The sequence below is a fragment of the Lissotriton vulgaris genome, chromosome 4_1 (assembly GCF_964263255.1).
Source record: "Lissotriton vulgaris chromosome 4_1, aLisVul1.2, whole genome shotgun sequence".
NCBI lineage: Eukaryota > Metazoa > Chordata > Amphibia > Caudata > Salamandridae > Lissotriton > Lissotriton vulgaris.
Window position 1 is genome coordinate 1,678,021,539 of NC_141691.1, and position 22,155 is coordinate 1,678,043,693.

The 22,155-nt window shown below is 45.2% G+C and overlaps 1 protein-coding gene across 2 annotated transcripts in view; it reads left to right on the forward strand.

Annotated features, from left to right (window-relative positions):
* The window catches only part of WWP1 (WW domain containing E3 ubiquitin protein ligase 1), an 866,202-nt gene that overhangs the window by 16,085 nt on the left and 827,962 nt on the right, over positions 1-22,155 (forward strand). For both annotated transcript variants that reach the window (XM_086965959.1, XM_086965960.1), the window contains exons 2-3: positions 15,535-15,670; positions 19,729-19,853. In XM_086965959.1, coding sequence (XP_086822085.1) covers positions 15,535-15,670; positions 19,729-19,853 — 261 coding nt within the window. The remainder of the gene's footprint in view (positions 1-15,534; positions 15,671-19,728; positions 19,854-22,155) is intronic.

Consider the following 22,155-nt stretch of genomic DNA (forward strand, 5'->3'; position numbering starts at 1 on the left):
TTGCATCATGATAGTTTCCCATGCCAGGTTGCCCATGCGTCTACTTCAAGAGTGTTTAGCCAGTCAGTGGAACCAGTCACAAAGTCTATTAACCGATCTAGTGTTGGTAAGCGGCCGCACTCATGGCTCTCTGCAGTGGTGGAATATACAAAACATATCAAAAGGGCGGCCATTCATAGACCCGATTCCATAGACCGTGTTAACCTCATCCCCCTGGAGGATATCCTTCTCCTGTGCTGGGCCCTAATGTAAATGGGTGTGGTCATGACGAGCTCAGCTCGTCATGAGCATCGAAGGGGTTAACAGCGGACGCAACCCCTACTGGCTGGGTAGCTCAACTTCAACAACACACAGTGCAAGGGTGGTGGAACCTACAGCAAAGGTAGCTTCACATCAATCATTTAGAACTCGTGGCAATCTTTCTAGCGCTCTCCTGAAAAGCTCTACTAGTCCGAACCGACAACATGATAGCTATGTATTACATACAGAAGCAGGGGGGAGTTCACTCTCTCCAACTGTCTCACTTAATCCAAGGCATCTGGATGTGGCCAATACACCACAACCTTTATCTCCTAGCAGGAAATATCCCAGGAGTTAATCCGATTGCGGATCTCCTCAGCAGGCATAGCCATCACATACACAAGTGGGAACTTCACCTTCAAGTTATCCACCCATACTTTCAAGCCTGGGGAGTCCCTCACATAGACCTGTTTGCAACACCCGAAAACGCAAAATACCAAAGCTTTGCCTCCAGGTATCCACACCTGTTGTCCAAAGGCAATGCTGTATGGCAACCTCTATCTGTAAAAATAGGGAGTTCCAATCCCATGCAAAAGTCCAGGCTCTTCTTCCATACCTACACCAAAGGTGGCGCTGGCGCCTTCCAAGCCCTGGCGATATCCCTCTTTGCTAATGTAAAACCCAGCCTCATAAGGTGGTGCCCCCAATCCCTTCCATGACATGTAGTAATACCAATTTCGGTGACCAGGGCAAGTCCCAGCCCTACACTTCTGAGAGGCAGGACATCACCCCTCGCCAGAACCGCGCCAGGGAGGAGCAATGCCAGACCATGTGTATCAGGGTCCCCTCTTCCTGTTCACATCTAAGGCACATCGGGGAAGCCATCATGCCCGCCCTACATAGCCGTACCCTGGTAAAGTAGACCCTGTGGAGATACTTGAATTAGATAAGACGTAGACATACTGTAATTGTTGCCTCTCGTGGGGAGGCCAGAGCCTCCGTCCAGTCCTCTTCATCCATGGAGACCAGGTCCTTCTCCCAAGTCCCCCTAAGATTCTGCAGAGTGGGGCAGCTGTGTGTCACCAATGTCTGATAGATCTTGATAATTTTATGATCCTGAAGAGCCACCATAAACATCTTGGCTTCCACCGGACTGAATTTGGCGAGTGTCTCCAGATCCACTAGAATAGGAGACATGGCGTGACGAAATTGGAGGTATTTATAGAATTGTCTTAGACATCTGAAAGTCGCCCTGCAGGTCCTGAAAGGACTTCAAGGTGGTCCCTCGCATAACATTACCAAGAGTAGAAATACCAATGTTATCCCAACCCAGAAACCCCGGCAAGGCAGCAAATTGCGGTAGGCCCCCGTTGTTCCACAGTGGGGTCTACCGGGTCAGCGTGTTCCACCACCCTATCTGCTGCAACGCCTGCCGCCAGGCCCGAAAGACCACCCGAGTCACCGACGGCAGAGACCTGCGCGCCGGTGCAGAGTATAGGATTGTGTGGAGAGAGAGATCCCCCATGAGGCACTGTTCTACAGCGTAAGCTGGGTCATCCCGACTCCCATACCACCACTCATTTAGGACAAGTAGCTGTGAGGCCATATAGTAGGACTGAACATCAAAGGTCGCCAAGCATCTGCAATACGTGGCCTTGTCCGCAAGGCAACGCGTACCACCCCACCTGCCCACAAGAACTGCTCCAGAGCCGAATTCATCGGGGGGGGGATCTGGTATAGTTAGTTATGCAGCTGATAATGTAAATGTAAATGTATTTGAGCTTATATAGCGCACAGCTACCCGCAGTGGGTTTCCCGGCGCTTGCTTAGGGAACCCGTCCTGGTATTCCCCTGTGAGATAACCCCGGCAGGGTATCCACAAGGTGAAAGCCAGGCATCCTGCCGCGAGGGGCCATTGTGGAGATTAAGCAAGCTATTGCCCAGAGTCGCAGAGTGTGAACCCGTGAGTCGAGAAGGCACCGGAGCGAGAATTATCGAGTCCGTGGAATATTTGAGCTCAAGACCCGCCGAGGCGGGGAATTGAACCCTGGTCCAGGGCCGATCTCAGATTCCGGGTCTGCCGCCTCTAACCCCTGAGCCACACTTCTCCTATACTTCTCCGATACAATGAGCGAGGAAGCGAAACCATCTTAAATTTGGACGATCGGCCATAAATTGACAGTGGAATGCGCGACCAGATCTTCAAATCATCCCAGACGCGTTCCCAGACTGGAACCAGGTTGCTCTCCCAAGCCACCGCAGGAGATTTGGAAAGGAACACCCCAAGATACTTCATACCATTGGTAACCACCCAGACTGACTCAGCCCAATCGCCTACACCAGACTCATTCCTTAGAAGCCATAGCGTGGATTTGTTTGGATTCATGTAGAGGCCAGACGATTCTCCAAAGATCTGCATAATTTGAAGCAGTCGCGGACTGGTCCTATTCAAAAGAAATAACACGTCTTTGGTTTAAAGTGCGATACGATCTGACAACCCATGATCCCATTCAAAGCCTGTCACTTGAGCGTCCATACGGACCCAGGCAGCCAATGGCTCGATTGTCGATTGAAGCTCGATTGAAGAGATGAGACAGCGGGCAACCCTGCCAGGTGCCATGCTCCAAAGGGAAAGTGAAGGAAACCGCGCCAGCTTCCAGTACCGAAGCCGTAAGATCAGTATAAAGCAGAGATAGATAGGACAGAAAGCGCAGGCCAAGATTGAGACGGTACTACAGAGCAAAAAGATACACCCAACTAAGGGAATCAAACGCCCGGTCCATATCCGCCAGCAGCAACGCCGCTTGCTCACATCGTCCCCGAAAGGCCTCCACAGCCACCTGCGTGCAACGTATATTATGTCGAGTCGCCTGCTGAGCATGAACCCGGATTGATCTGGATGGATAAGCGTAGTGATATGAGCCTGCAGGCGATTGGCTAACGCCTTGGCCAAAATTTTGGCTTCCACTTTGAGGAGCAAGATGTGGCGATAAGCATGTCTATCCAGGGGTCTGCCTGGTTGGCGGCATGCTGAAGTTGTCTTGTTCCATAAGTCTCGTGGAAGGCAGCCCCGCTCGCGCTACTCTTCCCCCACCCGAAGATAGTTGGGGCCCTAACTGTATAAAGAACTTCTTAAAGAACTCGCAGGAGAACCCGTTGGGCCCGGTGCCTTGCCCGAATTAAGGTCACCCAGGGCTGTGCCCAATTCCTCCTCCGTAAGTGAAAGGTCCATCTCTGTGCTCACATTTTCCGGCAGAGCCCAAGGGGGCAGATCATCTAAAAACCGGCCAATCTCGTCCTCACTGAGAGATTCTTTGGGGCATACAGCTCCATAAAATATGTGGAAAAGCATTTGGCTATCTCGAGGGAATCTGCGAGGGGCCGTCTATCTGGGCCCACTATCCCAGCAAGGGGCTGATCGTGAAACAACCCCTCACAAAGTCCATGGAGCATCATACCGGATTTATTTCCACATTGATATATTCGGCTGCGGGTGGCCAACCAGGTCCGTAACGTCATCCTCCACTCCTGATATGCCCGTTTCGGTCTCCCTGATGCCGGGCCACTGCTTTTCGCTGTTCCTGGCGAATAAGCATGACGTCCGTCCCAACCGCCCCGATCTTAGCCTCCAGGGCATCACAAGACTGTGTGTTTGCGGCCATGAGCCAGCATTGTCTGGTATCTCCGGAGCTACTTCCTGACACCCCCCCCCACCCGCGTCGCAGCGGCTGTCCCAGGGCCCGTGAATTTATCCAGTGTACTCTGCTTTGCGGAATCCGCCCCGGCTTATCGTGGGACATTATGTCCATTGGGGCCCAACCACTGGACCACCGACGTAGATCTAACCCCCCCCCCCCCCCCCCCCCCCCCCTCCGCCCGGGAAATTCGGTAGGTAGGGCCCAAACACTGCAGACCAAGGGACTGCCGCGGCCCGATACGGCCGCCGAACACTGGATCTCAACAGACCTCAAGGAGGGAACTGGCGGGCCCTTTAGCGTCCACAGTTAACCATACAGGGAAGGAACGATGGCCAGCCCACTCCGCCCTGATCCCAGGGTATGGTTATATGGCAAACCACTTGCAACAGCCAAGTTCAGGCGGGGCCCACCGTCCCAGTCTTGGGCCCCAGAACGAGATCACCGCCGAGCACCGGAGCAAGCCAGGGAGGCACAAAGGCACAACTACAGCGCATCACACAGTCACTTTACCGCCCTCCTACTGCCCAGCGACCCAAAATGGCCGCCTGTGCGAGGGCATGGCGACACCAGGAGGAAGGCGCACAACCCGCTGCTAATTGCTGGGGGTCTGTATCGGGGCGTGTGCTCAGCCTCCGGTGTACGGCAGCCCCAAAGCCTGGGCTCGAAGGGCCCCCTCGGCGTTTACCGTAGCACGACTCTGCTGCCGGGTGAAGCCCACATCAATCTTTTGCGGCCATACTTAGGCTGTCAATATCGCCGCTGCCCTCTCAGAGCGTCCCCGGGGAGGGGGGGGGGGGGGGTGAGGGCTTCACCACATACCACCGACCCTTGAGGCTGCTTGCCCCTCCTGACCACCTCACTGTATAGCAGGCAGCTGCGAGGTGCCTCCTCTGGCTCAATCGATACCTTGGAGCCCCACGCTTGTTCCGCGTCTCTCCAGCCACCGCCGCCTAAGATGGCATCTCGCCGTTGTCTCTGGGTCGCGCCGCAGGCCGCCTCAGCCGCGGCGTCTCCCAGCAGGATAAGATGTGGAAACGAGGATCGCTCTCGCCCCTCAGGCGCTCCCCAGCCGGGGCGGGGACGATAGACTCAATACGGAGTCGGAGGGCAGGAGAAATTAGGGATATTAGTGCTGGCTGGACGGAGCTCGCCTACCACACGTCCACCATCGTCTGCTGCTAGGCCACACCCCTAAACTGGTATTTTTAACTTCACTTTCTACGTTTGCATAAAAACCAACTCCCTTATGATTCACCATAAGCAGTTAGGTGTATAAGGACACCACTATATTTTACAAGTTAGTGCTCCCGCGTATTCTTAGGTCGTAGCACACCCCTGTCCGTAGAGGGGTGACTCATGCCATCTAGGGGAAACACCAGTGGGTGAGGGTTTTATGAAAAAGATGATTTTCTTTTCAGCTGTTTCTCTGCAAGGCAATACAATCCCTATTTCTTCCTCCTCCTTCCTATAGTGGGTACCTCTTTTGATTATTTGTATCTCAAGGTGCACCATTCTGCCCACTCTAAACTGGGCTGAATGGCAGAACCCCTCTCATGAAGTCCTGAGCTCCCTAGGCCAACCTTTAGGTATGGTTACCAAGGGGATTACACGCCCATGAAAAACTGGTTTGATAAGCGGTTTTCCCTCTCCTTCCTGGGTGCCAGCTAGTCTGCTTCAACAATGGGGCTGGCCCTCTCCCCAGCGCTCCTCATTTGCTCATCACAGTTGGCTACAGCTTTGAAGCTTGCCTTTTGGGCTAACACTCGTGTGGCTTCCTGAAGGAGGGAAGTAACACTACGCTCCAGTACAGGCCCCTATTTTCTCTTTTGCAGGGAGTGGCTAGCACATCTCCCTTGTAGAGTAGAACATTGTCTTGTTCTCAGGCTCCCTGTGTAACAGTTAAGGGCAAATGAGAGTGAATGCAACAAAGTGGCAACTTTGTTAAAGTTGGGTACTGTTACTTGTTACATCCAATTTCGACTCGAGAATCAAGTCTGGCTTAATGTTATGAGCTGCTTGATAATTTGGAGTATCAACTTTGGTCTGGAGTTAGCACAGCTGAGGGGTTAGCGTGTAACCCTGTTCTTGCTAATGGGGTGGCCAAGACTTTCCACAGTAAAAACAACATTTTTGTGTTCTTATTACCAGAATATATAAAATATATACACCCTGCCATAGGTTGACTTACACATATTACAGAGGGAGGTTTGTCTTTGTTTTTTAAGTGTCAAAGCTGGGCTAGGATTTTTAAACTGCTCTTCCAGTCTGCGATAGCGGACTGGGAGACTCTTTTTACCTTTGTCACCCCTAGGGTGGCTTAACCAGTTCCACAATTCTTGTGCTGACTCTCTAACCTAAATACCCGGGATACTGTATACAGGGACATATAGGTAAGTTAGCCTAGGCCAATTGGGTGTAGTCAATGTGACATACATATTTTTAGTGTGAAGGCACTGGCACCTAGATGTGATTAGCAGGCCTCTGTGCATTCTAAGTTCAAAAGCCAGCAGCATCGGTCTAAAAACAACTTTGGGGTGACCATACAAAAAGAAGCATTTCCTTACATGGCCCCCTCCAGACAGAAGGTGATAAACTACTAACCTTTATCCTGGTAGTTCTCATCATCTAAGTAGAAGAAGCTGGAAAAGCAATCTGTATTGGTCTGGTCCATCCCAGGTCTGTGTTCCACTTTTAAGTCCATACCCTGTAGGGAAATGTACCACCTAAACAACTTGAGGGTATCCCCTCTAATCTGCACCAACCATCTAGTAAGTCTGATTGATTTGAACTCTGAAGTTAGTCTAAGAAAAGTTGGGTCTCAGCTTCTTCATGGACCAAACCACATGAAAGGCTTCCATATCAATGGCACTCCAACACTGCTCTCTGTATGGAGGAGTTGCCTTCTAATGAAGGCAACTTGCTGATACTGGCCCAGATCATTTACCTGTGACAACACTGCCCTGTTCCATGTCCAGAGGCATCTGTCTGAACAATTAATTAATTACTGAAGTCAGGTCTCTTCAGGACAGGTGCTGAGCAAAGAGCTGCCTTGAGTGGGTCAAAAGCCTTTTGAAACTGCTCAGTCTAGATTGCTTTTCTTGGTTGCTTCTTGGAGGTAAGTTCAGTTAGTGGTGCCACTATGGTACACATAACCTTTAATAAATCTCCTGTTGTATCCAGTCAGACCAAGAAAGGGTCTGACATGGGTCTGAGTCTAAGGAGCGTCCCAGGCCAGAATTCTGAGGATCTTGGGTTGAAGAGATTGTACATGACCTCCACCAACGTGATGGCCCAAGTTAATCACCAAACCTTGCTCTATCTGGCACTAAATTGCCTTGATAGCTAGACCTGCCTGCTGCAGGGCCTGAAGCACTTCCAGGTGTAGCTAAATACAGCTGTATTATCAGGAACAGCTGCACTGAAACTCTCCAGATCTGACTGAGCTCGATTCACCAACCTCTGTAAGGCGTCAGGTGCATTTTCAGCCCAACGGCATTTTCAACCCAACGGTTATCACTTTAAATTGAAAGTGCCTTCAGGTGTGGAAAACGTCGACCTCTCCTTGGGTCCTGGGGTGATGGCTATGGGCCAACAACCTTATGTTGGGTCAAAGGTACTTCGATATTTTGCTGCCCTCAGGCTAATAATAAGCTCATCCTCTCTTGGTATGTGGTGGACATCCATCTTGGTGACGGCATTGAGGCCCCTGTAGTCCACAGAGAATCTCATCTCCGGGTTCCCCTCTTTTGGATTAGGCACCGCTGCCATATGGCTGGCTCATTGACTACTGGAAGTGTAGGAAGGGGGAGGCTCTAGTTGGCGCAGTGCAACACTAGCGACAAGCAGGGACTCTCTCTTCCTCGTCAGGGCTGAGGGTTACCTTCCAGACAACCTCTGCTTACCCTCTAGGTAGTGTGGCTTAAGCAGTCGTAGGCTAATCTTTGGGGCACATAGGGTTAAACACTTGCAACAGTACACCTTTACAACCAACCCACCACACAACGAGACCAGACTGTATTCTTGTAAAAATATATATCTTTATATAGATTTTACGCAGGCTTGTGAATACAGTCAATAACTTTATGAGGACGGTTGCAAGTTACGTAATTCAGGTTACCACAGTTCTTATGGAAGTTCTCTTGAGGCCCGTAGGCCGGTGTTATTCAAAGTTCTTGTGGAGCCGGCGGCTTCCAAGGGATCTGTCCCACGTTGCGTTTCCTTCCCGGGGTCGCTGATCGTTGCGGCTCTTCGGCCGAGCAGGTCACTGGTCGTCCGGGGCAGCGGTGTTCTGTGGCAGCAGGGTCCTTTCCTCGTCGTCCGCTCCGACCCTGGAGGCGGCGGCTGTGCGGTTGTGACAAGTGGCAGTACGGTCCCCAAGTGCAGGACGTACCCAGCCAAATGTCGGTGCAGCTGTGGGCTCACAGCTGGGCTGTCGGGCAGGCTTACCGACCTTGCGGATTCTCGTAGGGCAACTGTCCGTCCTTGCAGGTGAGTGACTGCTCGCTATGCAGTCACCTCGATAGCTCGGACCGGACGGGTCCTCCTTTGCTTTGCTCTCGGGCTCCCGGTGCAGTTGCGGTCACGGTGTTCGGGCCAGCGGCGGCTGGTCCTCACTTTGCTTCTGCTGTTGCTTTGGGCCCCGGTCACGGTGGTCGGGAGGATGTTGGTGCCTAAGAGGAGATTCCTCCGTCAGTGCTGCGGCGATGGTCAGCACCCGCAGTCGCTTTTCCAAGGAGGTAGCGTCCACTGGTCCTGGGACGCTGGTCAGGGGGCAAGTTCAGTTGCAAGCCCTTGGAGATCTCTTTGCAGAGTTTGGCACAAGTAGCACAATAGTCTTTTCGTAGTCTTATTGTCTTCCTCTCCTTCAGCAGCAAGGCACCAGACACAGGCAAGAGTCAGCACCCTTCCTTGTCTCTCACGGTCCTTCTCGTAGGGCAGAGTCTTTCTGTGGCCCAAACCGGATCTAATTTTCAAGGAGCAGGGCTCCGTCTTTTATAGGCCAATTCTTTTGTTCTCGCAGGCCAGGGGGGCCTTTGCATAGCCACTCTCAGTTCTGGAGTACCCCCGCGGGTGTACTCCGGCTTCTGCTTTCAGTGTGAGGGGCAGGCGCATCAGACGCCCCACAGGGGGTGGAGCCAGCATTGTCCGGACAGGAGTGGCCAGAGTACCTTGTTGATGGGAGCTTCGCCCGTCCTGGGCCAGGTGCCGGCAGAGTCATCCGCCGCTCCCCAGGAGGGTGGAGCCAGCATTGTGGAGGTCGAGCACAGTGACAGCTCGAGTCAAGAGGCACTCCTACCTCCCACTAAGGTGTAATCTGCGCATTCACCACCTGTCATCCCTCCAGCCCTGTCACTCACACATCCTAGACAGTCAGATACACACCAGCAGAGGCGGCTGAAATGGTTAAGCAAGCAAATGCTATCTTTCTAAAAGTAGCATTTGCAAACCCAGGGTACTGAAATAAACTTGACTACAAGAAATATCTCCTTATCCTGAGTTCAGGCATACTAAACATGACTCACTACCATGCTCCTTGAGCCTGCGGGGATTATAGGGTGTAATAACCCTCGCAGCTCAGTCTGGCCTAATGGAGCAGGTAGCCTTCAGTAGTGAAATACGGTCTTCGTTGTAAGTCGCTACCAGGACAGGCCACGCACATCAGGGCTTGTCCTACCTTGCACCTACAACGCACCCGGCCCGTAGGCCTACCATAGGGGTGACTAATATGTAGTCAAGGGAAGGGTCGGTGCTGGCAAGTGGGGACACTTGCCCAGCTAGCGTGACAGTACGAGACCGCACGCGGGTTCTGCGGTCGCAGTTCCCAGACACATCTTTACGGCTGCTTCGGTGGGTGGCGCAACCAGCGCTGCAGGCCCACCAGCAGTATTGGCATCTACAAGCCCCGGCACTCTCTCGTGCGCTTTACTAGGGACTAACAGTAAATCCAATGCACCAATCATGGATACCAATCGTATGTACAATTTACAGTAGGGAGCACTTGCACTGCGGCACGGATCAGCCGTGGCGCAGTGCCCTGAGTATCGAAAAACCAGCAAAACATCGGAGGCACATCAGCAAAAAGTGGAAGGGAGACTCACGCCAAGGTGCCAGGTCTAACAGGAAGTGTAAGTCACTCCCATCTCCAACATCTTGGCACGTTCAGCCTTGATGCCAGCCTTGTCTTGGTCAGATAGCCTGTGTATTTTGCTCTTGACAGGCAGGCTGTCACCAGTGTCCATATCATTGGTGCACCATGTTGTCAGACCTGGGGTCAGAGAAAGCATTTCAGCAAACTGCGTCAATAATAGATAGCAGTCTCCTTGTTGCTGTTCTGTTATGGTGGAGGCGTAAAGTTCTCCTTCCTCACTTCCATCTTGGGCATTGGATGATCAGAAATCTGGAAGGGGCTCACGCTTTTCCTCCTCTTCTCTGGCAGTCACCATCTGCATGGTGATGTCTGCCATGTCATGGGCATCTTGAACCTACTTTGCAATAAGCTACCCTACCACTTTCATCTAATGCTTTAATATAGTTTTAACATCCTGCCCCCAATATGATTTTCTTAATATTTGTATTGTGGACCCTCACACACCTTGTTGGTGTCATGTTTAATCATCTGGTCCCTAGGAGCACTTTAAATATTGTTCGAATACTATTGGGATTAAAAATATTACAAATCTTTAGTGGAAATCCTGGTTTCCATTTATTTTGTGTGCCACTGGTATGGCTAAAAAGTATTATTAGTGAGGTGAATTTAAGGGGAGGGTTACTATCTCAATACCCTAATACTGTGTCAGGATTGGTTATTTTTTAAAAGTATATTATGAAAGTAATGAGCCTTAAACTGCATTACACAAGGTCAAAGTGGTTATGAGTAATAACAAGAAGTTTATGAGGACTCATCCAAGTTTATTTCCAAAGGTCGTGCCAGCTTCCCTTGTAACTGTGGCCAATACCAACCTGCTTTAAAAATCCAACTACTCCAGTGACATGAGCCAATAACACTGATGTTAAGAGGGTTCTAAATGTTATTTTGTTTAGGACTAAACGCTGAAGTCAGTCAGAAGATCAGTTTGTCGATTTTGGACTTGTTTGGAAGGGTTTAGCCACTACATTTCTAGGTAGTTTGTTTCAGGCTGTCTCTTTTATTATTGGCAAATTAAATTCTCCCTCTGAGGCCGGACAGTCACTCTACTAGAGGAAAAGTTTTCAGAGTAGCTCACTTAGACAGTCTCAATTTGAGAGCTATGCAAAGCTGCCGTTTGTAACTCTGTCCACACTTTCACAAGATATTGTCTCAGATAAAATTCCATAGCAGACATCTAGGTGGCTTTGACTTCTCTTAGGCATCTGTTTGGGTAAGCTACTCTTCGCTTATTTCTTTGCACTGCTTTTTTTTTATCAGGGTTCGCCTTGACACTCCGTTCAGTGCTTGTGACAATGAATATCCCTAGAGGTAGAAGGAAAAGTTTCTTACCTGCAACCCTAGTTCTCCTCCTGAGGAATATTCTTTATAGTTATAAGCAACCCGCCCTCCTCCCCCAATAATAGTTAGCATGGCAAGTAGGTTCAAACCCAGGATCCGGATCTTACAATACAAATTACCTGGGTCAATTGTCATTGATGGTGCTGATGGGATACTGCGGGTATGTGCTTCCCTGAAGGAGCAATGTAATTTCCTGCCTTTTATCTTTGCAGCCTATTTGACTTAATTTTCCTATATTCCTTCTTTTTCTTAAAGATAAGTCTTGTGTTCGTATGAACATTTTTCTATTACTATTATTATTATTATTTAGAGTTTCTTTGCCATTTCTAACCCCTTAAATGCTGTGGCTTTCCCACACCAAGTGCTGAGGCATTTCTTTGCTATTTAGGGTTCTTTAAGCATGAGGGTTCTACCGTTACCCTGGGTTTGTAGATTTCCCTATGGAGAAGCAAAAGAATAGCCGAAATGTAGCTACAATGTGTTTTTGTGGGGAAAAATGAGAAAAAGTGCTGTGCAAGTTAATACATGTTTGTTTTTCTAAAAACAACAAAGGTTTGCTGTGCTAAGATCATCTTCCACGCTTTTAGGGCAAGCAGAGCTGTGTCCAAAAAACAGTTTTTTTATTTTCGTGAGAGGGAGTCTATTTTCCTAATTTTTGGGTTTCAACCTACTTGCAGTTTGTGGTAGAAACAGTTTTGAACCTTGTGTGTGTTAACAGATACCTATATATTTTGGAAAAGTAGACAAAATTCTGAATTCAACAAGTGGGTATTTGTGTAGATCCCTGAAAGTTTTCCCATATAAACTAATTGTTGAAATAAAAAAATAATGAAAGTAAGCAAACAAAGAAAAGAAAAAACAATTGGTGACAAAGTTTACATTTGTAATTTTTTGTCACAATAGTAGATTCAGAAAAGCAAGATCACATTAGGTCCGTCGGACCCTTCCGGTGACAAGAATATATAAAGTTTGTAGGTGTTCCAAAAACAGGTGATGCCCAAAGCCAACAACTGACCTGCAGCTGATGATTTTTCATTGTATACCGACCATGCAGAAATTCATATGTTCTAATGTAATGAATGAAAATGGAGTATGATGGAAACCTGTGTATTTCTGTAATGTGCACTAGATATTGAGTTTAGCAACTGTTATTTTTATGCCTGTGAATTGTGGGTTTCTCAAGCTATCCTTTGTTTCAGAGTACGTTCTAAAAAAATGTGTTTTTTCTTGCTCACACTACTTTATATTTAGAGCCCAAAAAACAGCAGAGAAATCATGTTGGTAATATTAAATGTGGTGCTATTCTGTGTTCCTACGTGTCTCACAAAAGCGATATCTCACTTGTTTGGCTGGGCGGGCACCCAGGATACCAAATTACTCCCAACACAATTTGGCGAAATCACATTTCACCAAGCAAAGTCAATGCTTTTTTGTTTTTTTACCATGTGGTTAGCTTTTGAATGTGGGCCCTTGTTCATCTGCCACCCCGAGAAACCTGCAATACTCAGATATTTCTTGAAAGTAGACAGACAGGAGTCCAAGGTGGTTTGACTTGTGTGGATCCAATGGTGCTTTCTTACCAAAAGGACTTCCAATTCTGGAAGGATCCTCAAAATTCCTGTCACTCCGCATTCTTGTACTTTTCCTGGTAAAAACAGTACCTACCTTGGGTGGCTGAGTCTAACACCTGTGACACGAAATAACCTAAAACTTGACATGGAGACATAAAAAAATCTGAGAGAAAAACTACTTGGCTTGGCGATGAGGCTAGCTGCCGAATTTAGGTTTGAGCTCTGCCCCCCAGGGAAATCTACCAAACCTTGACATTAAAGAAAAGAAATCCAAAATAATAGACACCCAGGGAAGTCCAGAGTGGTGAGGCTTGTGTGGATATCACAAGGTTTTTTCCCCAGATGCCCTTCTAAACCTCAACCTTTAGCTATAAACACACATTTTCTTCACATTTCTGAGAGTGAAAGTTCTGGAATCTGCAGGAATCCACACATTTCCAAGCTTCTAGTATTCCTACATGTCTCCTGATGCTCAAAATCCACAGCTACTCCTATCACCAATGTTTCCATGTTGTGATTTGGGGCTATTTGTGTCTGTAGCATTGTTATAGGGAGAAGTGTGGGAAAATCGGGTGGTAAGAATTTTGTGAATAGTCGCAGATTTTGGAAGTCGCGGTCACAGAAATGTAGTATAATGCAGGATTTTTGGCTTTTTGGAAAAGTTTGAAGTTTAAGCAGTCTGTAATCAAGTATACAGGTAGGCTTGTGGACTTCTGCCAGCTGGCCTCTAACCCTGACCAGAGAAGTGCTCTCATCATGAGTTGTTGTGAGCACATACACTTCCCACCTGTCTGAGAAGGTAATTTCAAAGCAGTGCACTGCTCTGTCTGTTTTGGGTTTCCTAAAAACGAGCTCCATAGGTAATAATTTACGGTGCTTTCTAATTGAACAGCACCCCTCAGTGCCACCTTCATACAGTTCACTAGACCCATACAAAGATTTTATCCATCTAAAGCTTATAACCTTCACAAAGGAGAGATTAGACTGTCTCTCATACGATCTTCTCACTAACTTGTTAAGTTGAAAAGCAACCTGAAGGACTAGTAGCAACAGGTTTTCAGGTGTCTCAGTAAATCCTAAATTCGGATTGGTATGTCCATTCTCAGATCGTTTGCGTGCATCTTAGAATGTCAGATGTGTATCAGAGTAAGATTAACCCTCATCGCTCGGTGTGCCAGATATACTATCTTGTGAGAGTGGACCAGATTTACTTTTAAAAACTCAAGTTCATTAGATGATACCCTATAATTCTTAAATTAGAGACAAAAAGTGTGTTTTTGTTGGTTTGGCGTTAATCTATTTTTTCCCCGACATTAGCATAAGTGACCGGGTATGCAGGGTTCTCCAAAGTCGGTTCTGGAGGGCCAGATCCATGCCAGATTTTAGCATATCCCTTTTTAGACACACATAGTTATCTTAAAAATCTGGCTTTAGAGAAACCTTTTTTAAAGGGTTAATACTTTTGTATATTTGTGATGTTTTAACTTACGGGTCATCACTTCTGTCAATCACATCTTGACTTTTTTGACAAATGTGATTGATTGTAGAACGCACCTAACAAAATGTGTTTTCAGCCACCTTGAAACTCAGCCTGCATGGACTTGTGAGTTTAGTGCTATAGGTGAAAATAAATTCCACAGCCGTTGGGGGCGTAACTTGAATGTGACCAACCCTAGGGAGGTGGTGAGTGGTACCCAGATGTGTGAAAAACGAGACTTTGCCATCCATTCATATAATCAACTTAATTCCGTCAGCTCTTGCTGCTGCTGCTTCTGGCTTTGACTTTTTGTAAAACACTATGGTGTCAATGAAGTTATAAAGGGCATGAACTCCATATTTGACCCTGTGTCAGATGTGCAAAGGTTTTCATCCGGTCACAAATCATCTGATTTCGTAACTGAGTTTTTGCTTCCTGCAGAAAACTTGTTGTAATGCACTATACCCCAGAAAAGATTTTCAAAATACTAACTGGGTGTAGAAATGGTTACCGATTCAGGATTTGGAAAGGGTGTGTTTTGAGTATCCCTTCTCGGTACTGAATAGGAACTCTATGTATAATAGTTTGTAATTGTAACTGGTCGAAACCATTGATAAGTTACCGCCTCCCTATTTCGAGGTATTAACTGATTCGCAAAGGGGAAGGAGTCAAAATTGTGCTGCTACCTTCAGAGGAATTAGGCTGTGGTCCACAGGGCGATTGCCTGCCTTTATTGAAGGTTTTCAAAACGGAAAACCATTCTTAAAAGCATAATTATTTCTTTTAAGAAACTTAGATGGTGTTCTTACAAAAAAATAGAGCTTTCCGTTTTGAAAAACATTCCTAGCTATGGTTGGATGCTGTCCTAAGTCACCATCCTTATATCAGAAAAGTGATAGGTTTCTCTCCTCAACTGATACATTTCATGATATTGCTGCTCTTGCTAGAATCTTGTTTATTTGGAATTGAACAACAATTTAACTGAATTGCTTATTGTATGTCACCAGAGAGTACTCATCTGCTATGTAATCCTTGACTTATAGTTTTTTCCCCTTGATTTAGTTTCTAGTGCCAAGTTAAAGAGGAGGAAAAACTGGTTCGGAACATCAGTATATACAGAATTAGCTGCAGATGGAGAAACAAAGAAAACCGCAAAATCAAATGGTTCTAATCCAAAATGGGATGAGCAGATCACTCTGTAAGTCTAAATGTTTTTGATGCATATACTTAAAGTTCTAATATTCCCCAAAACGAACAAGTGCATATTACTCGAATGAGACTGTTTTAAATATTTTTATGTTTTGTTTACTTGCATGTTTTTGTTTAATGAAATGTGAGCACATTTTATTTATATATTTCTACGTGTACTTTGTGTTAATCCTTTTAATATTATCTTTTGAAAAAGTTCCTGATATGGAATCCATAAAGCTTCATGGTTAACACACTAAGAAAAATACTTCTATTACTGAGCCAAGAATTTCTTTGAGAAATCTTTTTTCAATAAATTGATCTAGGTGACCAATTTGGAAGGGGGTGAATAAGAAACCGAAAAAAAATAAAAGGTGCCAGAAAATCTGTATAGGATATGACACACCCAGTCTATTATTTCTGCATGCCCTTGGAGGTATTTTGTGATTGTTTAGACACCAATTGTAGTAAACCTTACGATATTCTTTTTATACTTGTTGGGGGGTGTTAAAAAAAGATAGATACTTTATTCAATAGCTGCCAACTATTTCTGAAGGGAGAAAGCATGCTACTGTACCGGCCCTGCTGGGGACTACATTACCCACCCTCTTGTTCTGTAATGTGCTTAAAAGCGCTTCTCCTTCCCGCAGCGTGGAGTAGATGCCAACGATTTCTGAAGGGAGAAAGCTGTGCCACTGTACCGGCCCCGCTGAGGACTACAGTACTCACCCTCCCTTGTTCCTGTAAGGCCCTTGAAAAGTGTGTTGCCTTCTCGCAGCGTGGAGTAGCTGCCAATGATTTCATAAGGGAGAAAGCTGTGCCACTGTACCGGCCCCGCTGGAGACTACATTACCCACCCTCCTTTGCTCCTGTAAGGCGCTAAATAAACGTGTCCCCTTCCATCATCGCCGGGCCAAGGGCAGGCCCGTTCACACCCCTTTGCTGAACGAAGATTCCTTGTGCTTGAAGCTGGAATTGATGCATAATAACCTCTTGCAATCTTAGATGGTCTGTCAATAAAGTTTTCCCCTTTGGGTGAATTTAATAGTAAACCACAGTTTTACACTAGACATACAAAGAATTCACCCACTTTCACAAACAAGGAGCAGTTAATGATAAACCTGAAACAGTCGTACAAAAAACATGTACATTTTATTTAGGTAGATTTTAAAAACAATTTAAAAAACAAACCAGTGTGACACATCATAAATTAATTACATGAAAAATGGGACAGTACATAAGGAAAATAATTCCAATTAAAAGGGGAGAAAAAGGACACCAGTTCCAATGAATTGATGAAATTTACTCCAGGTTGTATAACTCTGTCCACGTCCCACGAAGCCACTCCACACAGATTCGGGCCCCCGTCTTCTGCTACAGCCAGAGCAGAGGATCACACGTCCCATGGGGCCCCGCCACAGCTGCTCGCCCGGTTTTAAGTTGATTAATAGAATTTTCAAGTGAAGTTGTTTTTAGATCAGATTTAACCCTCTAAGACTTTATCTACATTCTTAGACAATAACCTGAATCAAATACCTTGCCAAGATCACTTCTAGTCAGTGGGCATTGAATAGGTATAGGCAAAAAAAAGTATAAACTGTGTTATCTGTGGAGATAGATAATGTGTATATATGTTGAATGCACATGTGCACTGGTGTAGGAGCTTTGGCTTCTTCCTCATTTATCTCTTCTGTGTAAAATACTAATGGATTTTCCGCTCTTGTAAAATATATTCTTTCAGTATATATATGATGAGGTCTTTTGGGTAAGAGTTCAACGTTTACTACAGTGTACTTCTACTTCCAGTCTCTTAGAACCTGTATTGCAATCTTAGAATTGGGATCCATTTTATTTTTCTGTCCACATTTAACTTATCTCATGAATGCAATATGTTTGAGAATCATTTTAGAAAATGAATCCTTTGTATGATAAAGTAAAACAACTGTCACTATGCTGCCGTTCAATAAAGGAGTTCTTAGTAAGGGATTTAAGTGGATCATTGCTAAGTTGCACTTTCCAAATGTTTGTTTTTAAGATACAGAGGTATGATAAATTAGTTGGCAAAAGTCACTCTTACAGAACTGCTCCATAATTGCTTATTCTTAGTAAAAATGGTGTAGCTTTGATATATGAATAACATTTTGAACGCAGCCTTCTGGTTCTCCTGAAAATGGTGAAATCTTTTTAGCATGCTTTTGCATGCTGATTTGTGATCTGGTCTTTTGTAACCGCTAGTCAATTTGTATGAACTTTCAAAAGGAAGAATGAGTTGATTCAGATTGGGAAGGCGGTTGGCCTTGGACGAAGGAGGAAGCACCGACGTGCTGGGGGTTGAATGCACCCTCTAATACCCTTTGTCCAGACTTGGCTCATGAGGCACTGATTCCTACCGCCCTAAGCTAACTACATCAGAATTACTGATAGAGCTAGGGAAACGTGTAAATATAAATTATATATATACACATTGATAAAGACAACATTATCACTCTTCTTTGTACATAGACCTTTAATTTTTTCTATTTTTACTGTGGTAAAACATTAGTGAGTGACAGGGGGATCTGACCCCGGTCCTGACGAAGGGGCATAGCGCCTCGAAACATGTTGACCCGCACAGGAGAGTAAGCCCATTAACTTGCTTAGTCTCTCCGAATCACTTTTTTTAACAATACCAGCCAGTGTCTATTAAATAGTTTTTTCTACCACTAGGCCAGGTATTTTTTTAAACATCACTTATATATATCACCCCTGGCCCTACTGACACTCACTCCTATTCACTCACATAGCACCCACAATAAAAAGGTGCTCCAGCGTAGTCGCTTGTCGCAGTACTGCCCCGTCCCGCAGCGGGGCTGGAAGACCCCAATGATGAAGCATGACAACAAGGGCCCTTTTGGTGTGTGAGGGGTATTTTAACACACATTGTGTATTCCATGAACATCAGGATACACACTATCTCTACGTGAGGTGGACCTTTGTTGATAAATTGTGTTTCACTCTACATCATGGGGCCAAAATGTTTGCTCTATGACGGGCCACATTAATGTCTGCAGCGTGATGGTGGGGTGGCTGGATGGGAATTGGTGGTAAGGTAGGTGAAGGGATAAGTGAAGCATATACATCTAGTGGTTGAATTGCACAATGTGAAACCAGAAAACCTAGGATTAATCCATCTTCCCCACTTAAATAAATAGTGTAATCCTAGACAATAGTTGTATTTTACTTTCCCTCATTGTCACATACAGGAGGACCTCGAAATACATGAATTCAGGATGTGCACTTTACAAAACCTTCTCCTGTGTTCGATTTAATAAACTATAATGTTGTTGATGTATAATAAGCGCCTAGGCCACTCAAAGTACACATAACAAATGACCTGCGTCTTGGTTGACTATTGGCATTGTTGTCAAGGTGGGGAGGTAAGAATTAATGTTTTTATATTCATGGTTAAAAGTATCACTTAAAAAAGAACTACTTCTAGATGCACTAATATATTCTGATGTAATAAGGTAAAAAACGAAGGTGCATGTTATTGAAATACACTTTTTTAAATTTAGATAGACTTTATAAAAAACATTTTTTGCACTTTGATGCCATATGTGTTTAAAAATGACAGTGCTCCTAAAGTTAAGCGGTGCAGGACACTCTAGTAATTTCCTTTCTTTAACTTCAATTAACCTTGAAATATATGCTTTCCTGTTTAATTTATATCTTTTTTGTTCGTACTGAGTTGAGTCCATTGCAGCCCAGTGCTACAGTTGATAAGGGAGCCGCATGTAAAGTTCAGGAGGGCCGCATGCACCTGCTGATCCGTACTTTGAGTGTCGCTGCTCTACATCTCCAGGGCTGTGTATTTTTACCAGTTTGGATTGCTTATTGAACTACTGTGACTTTGTCAGTACAAAATGCAGTTACATTGCAACCGTTAGGGTCGCTGGGATACATTTGTGACTGTTCTTTCATGAAATTACTGTCCTATTTAAATGACTGATTATCCTGTTCAACTTTAACATGATTTTTCAAAAAACTGTTTTCAATTTTCCACCTAATTTCACTTGTTTTTGTCTACAGGAATGTAACACCTCATACCACTTTAGAATTTAAAGTATGGAGCCATCACACGTTAAAAGCTGATGCATTATTAGGAAAAACCACTGTAGATTTAGGAAAAGCTTTGGAAACGCACAACAGAAAACGTAAGTTAAACAGCAAATGTGTTCTATATCTTGTATAGTAATAAAAACACGAACCCAGAAAGTACAAGCTTCTCCAATATCATGCCTCTCAAGTTACGTATTTATTTTTATTTTTTAACACACCAACAGCAATTATTTGAAGCATGTATGCTGCTATAAATTGAAGTATTTATTAATATAAAGTTAATGTGAATTGCTGATTAAATAGTTAGCTTTGGTTACTCCACTCACCTTCACCACACCAATTAGATCCCAAGAAGGCTGACCTCTGGAATAGAGAACTGTTAGAGGTGTATGGAATAAACCCTGCTACCTTCCCAGTAGGAGTGATCTCAAAACAGGAAACTGAACTAGTATACGTCCTAGGAGGTAGGGGTTTCCAATGTGTGAATGGCAGACTAAAGACAGATTGCCCAACAGGGAAGACCTTTAAATTAGGCTCACAGAACTGCCCAATAGATTATATGTTTCTACAAGCCTGGAACTTCCCCCTAGTTCGAGTATTTAGGATAGAACAAAAAGAGGTTAGTGATCATAATCTACTACACCTAACATTATCTGGGGGAAGCAAAATGCTTAGAGACAAAGTGATCCCCCAGGAGGTCGAGTATCCCAAACGGGTGTCGACACGACTGACAGAGGAATATCAGGAAAAACTAAAGGCCATGCAAATTAAGGTTGAGCCCGGAAACTTAGAGAACAAAAACTTGGAATGGTTCATAGAAAAGTTAGAGGAAGTGGTCCAGTGCCTAAGAATAGAACTAAAAAGGAACAAACATTCCAGAGTAAAACCGCCCAGCCGAGTAAAATGGTTCTCCGCTGAGTGCCAATCTAAAAAAAGGGAGATACGTGCAGCACAAAGAAGGCAAAAAAAGCGCTTCACACATGAGAGACAGGTACATATAAACAAGTTGAAAAGAGAATTTAAAAAAATGGTAGACAATGCGAAAAGGACATATAAAGAGAAATGTAGGTTAAACCTGTTCGAAGCGATTGAAGAAAAAAACCGTAGACAATTTTGGAAACTGGTAAAGGCAGCAATCGCCCAATAGATGGTGAACTAAAATGTGTAGTGAGCGAGGCAGCATGGGAGGAGTATATAAGAAAATTGTACGGACTAAGAGCTCCTAGAGATCACGAAGATAACGAAAATGGGCAAGAAATTTCAGAAGACCTCAAAGCTAAGTTTAAAGAAAAACAGGTAGAGCTTACAATAGGAGAACTGAAGCTAACCCGTGCGGCAGGACCTGACAATCTACCTGCAATATTAAAATCGGAAGTAAATTGGTGGGCAAGATTTTTTACTCAGATGTTTCATATAATTCTTACTGAAGGCATAATGCCACCTAACTGGAAGGGCGCAATAATTAGGCCAATCCATAAAAAAGGGAATATGGAGGAACCACAAAATTACCGATTGATTAACCTCCTTGACATAGGAGAGAAAGTCTTCTCAAAAATTGTACTGAACCAACTTAATGCATGGGTAAAGGAGTTCCACATTGTACCCATAGAACAGGGAGGATTTAGGGAGGGGCACTCCACGATTGATCATGGTTTTGCACTATGGGCTATGGCGAAGAAGTCGATGGAACAAAATGGCAAGTTATGCTGTTGCTTCGTCGACTTCCGAGCCGCCTTCGATTCAGTCGATCGGGTCTGCTTATGGGAAACCTTAACGAAGGTAAATATCCCCAAAGATCTCTTGACCATAATAAAGGAATTACATAGAGGAAACTGGGCGCAAGTTATCAAGGATTCCGAGGGGTCTCTGACGAAAAAAATACCCATTGATAATGGGCTAAGACAGGGTTGCGTTCTGGCCCCACAGCTATTTTCAATATTCCGGTCAGATCTCCCGGCCTACCTAGAGATTGAAGGTAGCGCAAGTACGAGAATGGACGGTAACAAGGTGCCCTGCTTACTCTATGCAGACGACCTGGTAATAGTGGACCAGACCGAGAGAGGCCTCCAAAGAAAGCTTAATGCTTTCAATGTATATTGTGCCAGGAAATTCCTAACAGTTAACCTAGATAAAACAAAAATACTATGTTTTGGAAAAAAGACAAGCAGGTTTAACTGGTACCAAGGGGAGCTTAAACTAGAGACGGTAAATGAATACCGATACCTAGGTATATGGTTTGATAAAACATTGAACTGGTGCACCCATTTGGATACACAAAAAGCAAAAGCACACACTTCAATTTGTGGACTAAACATGTTTAATAAGGACTACGGAGAAATGTCAAACTGACCTATGCTAAGAGCCTTTGAGGCAATGATCCCCCCCAAGTCCTATATG